The sequence below is a fragment of the Eurypyga helias genome, unplaced genomic scaffold (genome assembly GCF_000690775.1).
Source record: "Eurypyga helias isolate BGI_N326 unplaced genomic scaffold, ASM69077v1 scaffold21482, whole genome shotgun sequence".
Classification (NCBI taxonomy): domain Eukaryota; kingdom Metazoa; phylum Chordata; class Aves; order Eurypygiformes; family Eurypygidae; genus Eurypyga; species Eurypyga helias.
In genome coordinates this window covers 3443-13583 of record NW_010234556.1, presented here as the reverse complement: position 1 = coordinate 13583, position 10141 = coordinate 3443, and the positions used below count along the sequence as shown (strand labels likewise).

The window sequence follows — 10141 nt, the reverse complement described above, 5'->3', positions numbered from 1 at the left end:
AGCGTAGTATTCTGACCGGACGGGTAGTTCTGTGTGAGAATCACTACCTGTTTCTGGGGGTATTTCAGTAGCTGAGAGATGGAAGGAAACCTCGGTTACTGCTGTAACCCTTTTCTGTTCCCTGCTTGTACATTCCATGTACAGTGGTTAATCTCATTACAGGTGTTACCCTATGGCACGTGTGTTAATATGTGTAAATAAGCCTGTAAAATGTTAACAGCATGCCTTTGTCCTTGCTCTCTGCTAGGTAACAGGGAAAAGCTTTACTTGACCTCAGGCAGAATATTAACACTCCTTCTGATACTGTCATACATAAGAGAAAACAGCCCTTGGCTCTCTGACAAACCTAGTCTTGAAAACCACAGTCCTTTTGAGGGCTGACTTTTAGCTTGCCTTGGTGTATGTAGGTTCAGTGTCATATGACACCTTTGATATAAGAAGTGCTTCTTGTGCAGTTATTTCAGCCTGCCTGCGAGTGTAGGATGACAGTGCACTTCTGTGTTCTCCTTGAGTGGTACTGCAACACACCTCTCCCTTTTATAGGGTTCCTATGGGGAGAGCTCTTAGTATTTTCTCCATGGGAATATGTGCTGGAAAACAATTGAGTAGCATAGGCTTGTTGAATAACTGGTGTTCGCAGCCTATTTCGGTGTGGCCTAGGTAATAACTCAGCTTAAATCAGCATAAAGAAGTTATCTTCTGCAGTGGGGAAGTCCCATGCTGTGTGTTACAGGAATGCTAACTTCTGACCAAGCTGAGTAGGGGCTGGGCATCAGGCATGGCACTACAGATAAATTAACTCCTTGAGTTTCGTGGAATTACTTGGGAGAACTCAGCTGAGGTTACCAAAATGAGTACTTCACCTTGGTGCGTTTTCAAGATTTGGACAGCAATGACGAGTCAAGTTTCCAATTTGACTCCCTTATGCTAACAGAAGATCTAACCTCATTGAAGATATCTGAGGTGGATTCTTCATCTGACTTAGACATCCCAAACAAGAGTTTTTGTGACTTGGCATTTCTTTGCCCCGGCTCAACAAATAAGCCTAATGGTGTCTACTTCTAGAATAACAAATTAGTCCACGAGTTGCTAACTCTTTGGTAATTCTGCAATGAACTGCTGTACCTCAAAGCCCGTCTCTTGCATGTGACCTACTTTTGTTGCTAAAACCAAAGTTCTGGGTTTCTGAATTGTTACAACAGAATGTATTTTCTGTATACAAAAATGTGAACATCCTATTATCTTTGATCCTTGGGGTTGATTGCAAAAGGGTTGCTGGTTTCAGTCTGATGTTTAGATGAAGTGGATATGAGGATGCTGACACTCAGATACGCTTCTTTCACAGGCATCTTGCATAAGATTCAAGAACTGAAAAAATGGCACTGGCAGCAATTGATCCACAACAGGTGCGTCTGAGTTAACCCCATAGTTTATGTCTAGTTCAGAAAAACAGGAGTGAACTAACCTCTTTCCTTTTTAAACAGAATATTGTATCGAGGGTTGTCAACCTTCCCTTGGTGAGCTCCACCTGTGATATGGTGTCTGCAGCTTACATCACCACAAAGGACAACCATCCTTACCTGAAGTCAGTGTGTGAGATAGCAGAAAAAGGAGTGAAGACGATTACTTCGGTAGCCATGACCAGTGCTATGCCTATCATCCAGAAACTGGAACCACAAAGTAAGACAAAGATGGAGCTGTTGATAACCTTAATTCAGCTGATGGCTCTGTATATCCAGATGCACTCACAGTTGAGCATGGTTGTGCTGCTCTGGATTGCTGTTCCATGTAGCTGGCTGAACCTGTTGCCTGGCTTGTTGCGTAACCCATTACACATGAGTATGATTTAACAACAAACAAAAGGGAAAAAAAAAATCCAGAGCCAAAGCAGGTTGCAGCTTTTGTAATACTAACTGACTCTTCTTGATACGTTAGATGGTTGTGTAGTCTCTTGCGCAACACCTTCCTCACCTTTCACCTGGTTTCAAATGCTGCTCTGTACTTTCTCTTGCAGAGAACAACTTGTGGTTAAATTTGGCAACTCTGTCACAAGGCTTTTTTAAGCAGGAGCCTGGTTTCACTAAGTGGCAAAAGGCCAGGTGCTTCAGCCTGTTCTAACAGTTGCTTGTAAAGTGTCAAATGACTTTTCTCTACGTGCAAGTGAGCTTTTTTACTGGCACTGTGAGCCTAGCGTGTTCTTGGGCTCTGCTGCCTCAACTCTCACTGAAAAGGTGAGGAAACTACTTTAAAAGCATTGTTGCATGATCTCTGTAACAAGAGGAATTCTCAATTGGAGTTTTTTATACTAAGGAAAAAACCCCAGAAGTTAAAACTAACTATTGTAATTTCTTTTATAGTTGTAGTTGCCAACAACTATGCATGTATAGGTCTAGACAAAATCGAAGAGAGACTGCCTATACTGAATCAGCCCACTGACAAGGTAAGTTCTTTCCATATATGTATGCAAAGCAGAAGTACTATACACACTTCCTCTTTCCAACTGTCACTAAAAATACAGGGAGGCAGATTTCAGTAAGCCACACCTCAAACACAGCTTAGAAACAGTGACAAAGCAAAAGGTGTTTCTGCTGAATTGTGTATTGCCTTTGGGAGGCCATTAAGCATCTTTTTTTTTTTTTAAATTGCACTCCATTTGACACCTCTCTATGTAGCTGCTGTTCACTGGCGGGCACCTTGTTCAAAATGTGAGTACCTGTCTCCTGCTCAGTGTGAAGCAAATAGTGCCTGCATTAAACCGACCAAAGTGTTTTAAGATGAAGGCTGCGCTGGCAGTCAAATCTTGTTTTGTACATAAGTTTTTCAGGGCAGAATTTCTCCTAGATAACCAACACTTGTACAAGCTTTAGCATGCATCTGTATTTCCCATGTTACATAGCTCTCGCTAGGAATTATTTCTTGTGAATCAACCTGTTTCTTATGGCAGGTTGTCGCCAATGCCAAGGATGTAGTTGTTGGAGCCAGAGAAGTTGTAACAACCACTGTGACTGGTGCCAAGGAAACTTTTGCTCACACCATCACTGGAGTTGTAGGCAAGACTAAAGAAGCAGTGCAAGACAGCGTAGAAATGACCAAGTCAGTTGTCAATGGCAGCATTAACACTGTCCTGGGAAGTCGTGTGGTGCAGATGGTGAGCAGTGGAGTGGACAGTGCTCTCACTAAATCAGAGACCCTTGTAGACCAGTATCTCCCACTCACAGAAGCAGAACTAGGTAAGACCAACTCAAGACTTGATTCTCTGTTGGAATGCTTGTATTGGAGGGAAGCAAGCAATCATCCATTTATTACTTAATCATTGTGGGGAGGGGGCATGTGCTTCCCAAACTGCCTTTTGCCTTGCTGGTTGTAGTAGCATCTTCACAGGGAAGCAGAGTGACAGTAAGGGTCTGTCAACCTACCCTGATGCTAAAGAACTGCTAACCAAGTCCAGCATTCAGCCATTACTGAGCAAATAAAATTGCCTCAGACCTCTTAAGTTTCCTTCCAGTGGTCAATTTTTCTTCCTATACATCTAGAGAAAGAAGCTGCAAAACTTGAAGGTTTTGAAGCTGGAGTTCAAAAGCCAAGCTACTACATTAGACTAGGATCCCTGTCTTCCAAGGTCCGCACACGTGCCTACCAACAAGCCTTAAACAAAGTCAGAGATGCTAAACAGAAAAGCCAGGAGACCATCTCTCAGCTCCACCACACTGTTAGTCTGGTAAGTTTAAGCTTTCACTTGAGGTATTAAAAGAAATGTTGACATAGCTTGTGAGTGCAGAAAACACCCAAAAGAGGCATAGGAAATCTGGAAATGCTCTCTCAGATTAAATGCATTTTGTAAATAGAAAGCATTTCCCATTCAGAGCTTTTTATCACCATTCAGCAGAGGTCCTAAATCAGGCTGAGCTGTAAACAAACCAGCAATTGCTTGTCACCTTCAGCACTGCAGAAATGGAAGCGACTTGTTTAAAATGACATTCTTGTTTGAGTGCTGCGTTTGGCACAGACTTCATTTAGTGAAGAAAGTGTCTTTCAGTTTAAAAAGGCCTCAGTCCTTTTAAGTACTTTTTGTCAACAAGATGTTGGACTCTCCACGGGCTTGCTTGTCATGCTGTGTGTGTCTCTGAGCATTCATTCCTGGGTATTCTAGTAGTTTTATCCTAACAATGTACCTTTATGTACAGGACAGACTGGGCATAAAGAGTCATGGCCGCGTATACACTTTCAAATCCTTGTGTAGAATGCTAGTGGGGGAGGGGGAAAATAGTTAGGGCAGAGGGATACGCCTCATAACATTTCAGAACTGCTTCCAGTGTTCTCTTCGTTGAAGAGAAGGAACAGACTTACTCCTCAGTCTTCTGTACTGGACTTTGCAGTATTTTAAGAGGCAGTTACAAAGCAAGTGAAGTAGGGTAGCCCTAATGGAACTGTTCAGACTCTTTGCTTTACTTCCATATTTGGCTGTATTTCAGATCGAGTATGCCAGAAAGAACATGAATAGTGCCAATCAGAAACTTCTTGATGCTCAGGAAAAGCTTTATCAGTCCTGGGTAGAATGGAAGAAAAATACAGGCCAAAATGATGGTGATGAACTGCGTAGCGCTGAGGTAAATAGATGCAAACCAGAAATAAATAGGTTGTATACTGTCAAGGTAATGTCCAACTAACAGTTCCTAAAGTGCACAGCATCTTAATAGCACAGAACTTGATGTGCAAATGTGGAATCTGAATGCTGAAGCTCAGAGCAGCTGACACGACTGCTACAGGGGACACCCAAGCTCTTAAATGAACCTGCTTCCTGCCAACCCTCTGGGGTTCCAACCCTCTGGGGTTCATTCTCCTTTCAAGAGAATGCTTATCCTGGTTAGCACATGTTATGGGTATCCCAATACGTGTTCTAGATCAGCTAGGACTCGCTTACCAGACCGACCACACCAGAAATATCAAATCCTAAGCATACAGCAGTCTTAGGCACAGATTGACTGAGTCTCATGCAGCTTTAAACAGTGGTTTGTTGATTAGAATATACCTACCTGCTGTGACTTGTTATCCTGAGAGGAAACAAGAGCTTGCTTATCTCTTGATGGGTAGAAGCTACCAGTGTTTTCTGTTCCACTAAGTACTTGAGCATTGAAGAAATATCAAGTACTTCCAAGTCTTCAGACTTAAGACCTGTTTTATTATCTGCTATAGCTTTATTTTACTTACTTCCCCTTTACTATGCTGCTTTAGTTACCTTGAGCAACATAAAGCTGTGACAGTCACAAAAAGATACTAACTTTCTGTTATGCTTTTTGTTTCCAGCACATTGAGTCAAGAATTCTAGCTATTGCACAGAGCCTCACTCAGCAGCTTCAGACCACCTGCCTCACTCTGGTCTCAAGCCTACAGGGGCTGCCACAGAATGTGCAGGATCAGGTTTGCAGTGTTGGGTCAATGGCAGGTGATGTCTATCAGAGCTTTCGGTCAGCATCCTCATTCCAAGAATTATCAGACAGCTTTCTTAACACCAGCAAAGGACAGCTGAAGAAAATGAAGGAGTCTCTGGATGATGTGATGGATTATCTTGTTAACAACACGCCGCTCAACTGGCTGGTAGGTCCCTTTTACCCACAACTGCCTGGCATTCAGCATGCTGAGAGCAAAGGTGAAGGGGAAAAAAATTCCAGCCAGAACGACAAACAGCCTGAACACAGTACTGAATAAACTTCATAGCATGCATGTACTCTGCTGACTGACCAAACAAGTGGCCTTAGCAAGTGTAGCTGTCAAAACAGCCTTGGAGAAAAATCCATGAGCCCCAAAGTAGGGGAATGATGCAGAGAAAGGATATTCTCACACATGGGCTATATTGTCCTGTCTAGTTAAGCCAAACTCAAGCTGTCTTGAATGCCTGAATATTGGCAGCTTACAGTTGTCAAGATGCCTTGCTTGTCTGTCAAAGAAACCCCACCATGCTTAATGGTATTAATACTATTAGTCTAAATGAAACCTACTTTTAGCTATGGTATTTGATTTGTAACTTTACCTGTACCAGAATGATGCAAAAGCCTTACATGCAATGAAATGCATTTGAAAGTCTTGCAGTCACCTAGGTATGCTTGAATTTCATATTTGCTGCAGATCATGAATTTGATTGTTATGGATCTGACTCTCTCAAATTCTACTGCTACACAGTTCATGATGAATGTTCTGTGAGTGCAGAATACCAAAGTTGAAAGTAGGATTTCTGAACGAGTCAGCTGGAGTTACTTAAATGCTGTGACAGTGCTAACAGTAGCTTTATAAACAAACTGAACTGTTGTATGGCACAGTAACCTGACCACAGAATTGGGATGTCTCAAGCTGTAAGGGACCCAAAAGGATCATTGAGTCCAACTCCCTGCTTCTGGCAGGACTACCTAAAATGAAACCATATGACTGAGGGTGTCATCCAGATGCTCCTTGGACTTTGGCAGGCTTGGTGCCATGACCCTTCCCAAGGGAGCCTGGACCAACTAAATCATTATCAATACCTTTTTCAGTATGCAGTATAAAGACAAGATTCATGCTGTTTGTACCCAGGGGCCTGCTTTTGTGTGAGGTGTTGGGTATTTTTGTAGCCACCTTTTTGTAATCCATTTTGTATGTTAGTAATAAATGCTTCAGTAGCCAGTCTGTCTCCATTTCAGTGGTGTTTAAAACAAATGTGACTTGCTGTTCTGGGACCCCTTCAGACTGGGTCCAGCAGAAAGCAAGCTTGATGTGCAAATGATGCAGACATGCACTGAAAATGTGTTTGTGTGTCTATGAGTAGATAGGAGGAAAATGCTACAGCAGTCTCTTGCCTCCCTTTGAGTTCCATTCAGTCTTAGCTCTACTGCTGCTTTTTTTGGTCCTTGCTGTTGCCTTCCTTTAATGACCACCAAGCTGTGAGATGGTGGATGCTCTACTATTGAAAAAAGAAAGAGATGGGCACACGCTTCCCCCACCCCGGTCCTACCTTCGCAGTAGGTGTTCTGTGTGCATGAGACTGCCGGCTACCTGCTTTGATAGCTGTATATACAGCATGTATACTGTGTGTGTATATATGATATGTACACAGTATATACTCTGCTGTGAACACTGGTTTTAACCTGCTTATTCACCCTCTTTTGAACCTGAGTGAGTAACGTACATTAACATTCAGCTACTTGGGTAGAACTGTTCCTCAATAAATCCTGGGAATCCCTCCCCTGGAAGAGAATTACAGTCACTAAGCAATAACCTTTCTTGGTTTAGTGCTGTCCAGGTAAGTTATGTCTGTGTTCTTAATGCATTACCCTCTGAAAATGGTGGCTGTCATTTTCTACACTAAATGATCACAACTCAGAGTTGCAAAGAGATCACTAAGTAGTGTGAAGCAAAAAATGGGAGTTCAGAGGAAGCTTGTCACCTAGTGATGTGTTTCTACAGTGAACGGTGTGGGCACCGAAGTCAATTGCATGTAGCCTAGCCTTCTCATGTGGGAGGGCTTGCTTAGCTGTTAAGTCAGGGTTGGTCTAGAAGTGTTAGGAAGACTGTTTTAAGCACAACAGAGGACTACAGGTAAAGATTCTGTAACTTCCGCCCTTCAATACCTGCTTTTAAGGGGGCTGTTTAACATGAAATCAATGTGAGATGGTGAGATATTCCTTTCCACCCAGGGCCTGAGCTAAGACTTCTAGAATTCTTTCAGTTAAGAATTCTGTTTGCTTTAAACATTGACTGAGTCTAGCCTTTTTTTACCCATTTGTAATAAAATTCATAGAGTGCATCCACTGGTGTAGAGGTGCTCAGGAACAGAATGGGACTAATCAGGTGTGGGAGCAGCAGCAGTTCAAAGAAGGGAATTCCAATTCTTACACATGTTTTAAGGGGGCCATTGTTCTGAGGTAATCAAATAAGATATTCAAACTGCTCGCTGTCTTTTGAGAACTTAGAAATAAACAGCACCATCTAGTATTAATGCAAAAGCAATACATCTCTCCTCTGCCTCGAGCTGCACTACTGTCTCGTACTCTCTTAGATGGCTATCCAGCTTTATGAAGTGTCAGCTAGCAGATGAAGTGGAAAGAAAGGAAAAATGTTACCAGCCTACAGACTTTTAAATAATTTCTCTCTCGCCATGCAGTGTTGGGTGACTTCTGTGTAAAAGTGACTTTGATTTCGACTCCTGACAGCTGACCTACAGCTGGTGGCTGCAAATACAAGAATGCTGGCTAAATAAATGCTTACCTAATGGCTGGGCTAATAACCTGTTACACCAAAATGCTGTATCATGCTATTGCAGTGTGTGGTTGTTTCATTGGATCCTGCCCCATAAAGCCTGTAAGTTTCTGTCCATGCCCCCTGCCTAGGATTAGGAACCCTTTCTTGGAGGAAAAGACAGCACAATAACAGCAAGTCAGTAGATTCTTGGTTTACTATATTGAATAGAAATCTCTGGACTCAAATTATTAGACTCTCATCATAAGGGCAGCAGTGCGTGTTTAAACTGAATTGCAACTGTAGCTTGCATGGATGGGTATTTTCTTGCTGGTAATCTCGTACAGCCTATCTGTCATTACAAGGTTGCAGACAAAACGTGGTATTTTTCTCTACCACAGAGAGAGTGACCATTAAATGCCTGCTGAAAGTAAGAATTAATGTGGCCATTTTCCAAAACCATCTTTGGGGGTTTTGCCACAGTGGACTAAAGCATGTGCTGAAAACTCTCAAACAGAAAAAGGAAAACCTTAGACATTTAACAGAGCACAGCCTGCCCCTGTTTTTCCTGCTGTCTTACCTGCTTCTCTGTTACTGCATGTATCAAACAGCTACTTTCGCAGAGACCTGCTTTCTCTTAGTCCAAAAGCACTTTCTAGGATATAGCTTGAGCTATCCTTTGTCACAAAACTTCAAAATGTAAGCATTCATAAGTAGCTCCATATGGTATAGAAGTTTCAAAAACATACTGATTGCAGCATACGCATTGGTCAAATCTAGTGTGAATCCAGTGAGAAGAGAAGGCTCCAGGGAGCACCTTCCAGTACCTGAAGGGGCTACAAGGAAGCTGGGGGGGGACTTTTTACAAGGGCCTGTAGTGACAGGACAAGGGGTAACGGGTTTAAACTGAAAGCGGGGAGGTTTAGATACCAGGAAAAAGTTCTTCCGGGAGAGGGTGGTGAGGCACTGGAACAGGTTGCCCAGAGAAGCTGTGGATGCCCCATCCCTGGAAGTGTTCAAGGCCAGGCTGGATGAGGCTTTGAGCAACCTGGTCTAGTGGAAGGTGTCCCTGCCCATGGCAGGGGGGGTTGGGACTAGATGATCTTTAAGGTCCCGTCCAACCCAAACCATTCTGTGATTCTATATTACAATATTTGTATAACGGCTGGAGTTGCAGGAATATAACTAGTTTGCCTCGTGCCAGAGAAAGGTGGAAAGCTTTTGAAATCTCCCATTTGTTAAGATGACATTTTTGCAGAAATCTTTTCTGAACTGCAACTTGCAGTAATACTATATAGCTAGTAAAATAAGGGAAAGGATTTGGAAACAACTGATCAATTACTTCTCTTTGTTAAAGAAAAAAAAAACAAAACAAAATAGCAAACAACCAAAAAAAACCCCCACCAAACCCAAACAGCCCAAAGAGCACCAAAAAAACACCCAAACCCCCTATGTAAGCCATCTAATTAATGAGAGAAAACAGAAGCTAACTTACTAAGCATGATCTGTTGGTCAGTTCCATGATCAGAAAGTTTAACAGCATCTTACAGAGAAACGGCACGAAGAATAATCGTATCTGGCCTTACTCTGTTGCAAGAATTGACTTCCTGCTTTGTTCTAATTTCCTATCAATGGTGAAAAGTGATATGGAACTGAAGGTCCTTCATCGAAGCAAGCCCACAACACCAAGGGCTTTCCATCGTTTGGGTTAGACTGATGCAGATGTCAGAATATGCTATTCTATTACAAGTCAGCATGTTCAAAAGTGAGATAAGTCATACTGACACAAATCATATTGACATCAACACTGTTTTGCTCTGATGCTGACAGATAACAGTCCAATTGGAAATCCTTTCACAGCTACAAACATATTCCTAGTATGTAAAGGAGTCAGCTCTTACAAAATGTGCATTAAAGAGATGAAGAAAGCACAAAA

General features: G+C 42.3%; 1 protein-coding gene across 2 annotated transcripts in view; it reads left to right on the top strand.

Moving 5' to 3' along the window:
- Window positions 1-1351: 1351 nt before the first annotated feature.
- The window catches only part of PLIN2 (perilipin 2), an 11240-nt gene continuing 2450 nt past the window's right edge, over window positions 1352-10141 (top strand). Inside the window, exons 1-7 of one of the 2 annotated variants that reach the window (XM_010146473.1) lie at window positions 1352-1406; window positions 1485-1680; window positions 2358-2440; window positions 2945-3230; window positions 3534-3718; window positions 4473-4607; window positions 5305-5595. In XM_010146473.1, coding sequence (XP_010144775.1) covers window positions 1377-1406; window positions 1485-1680; window positions 2358-2440; window positions 2945-3230; window positions 3534-3718; window positions 4473-4607; window positions 5305-5595 — 1206 coding nt within the window. In that variant the 5' untranslated portion in view covers window positions 1352-1376. Of the gene's footprint in view, window positions 1407-1484; window positions 1681-2357; window positions 2441-2944; window positions 3231-3533; window positions 3719-4472; window positions 4608-5304; window positions 5996-10141 lie in introns of those variants that run through there. The other variant, XM_010146475.1, reaches the window with a different exon arrangement.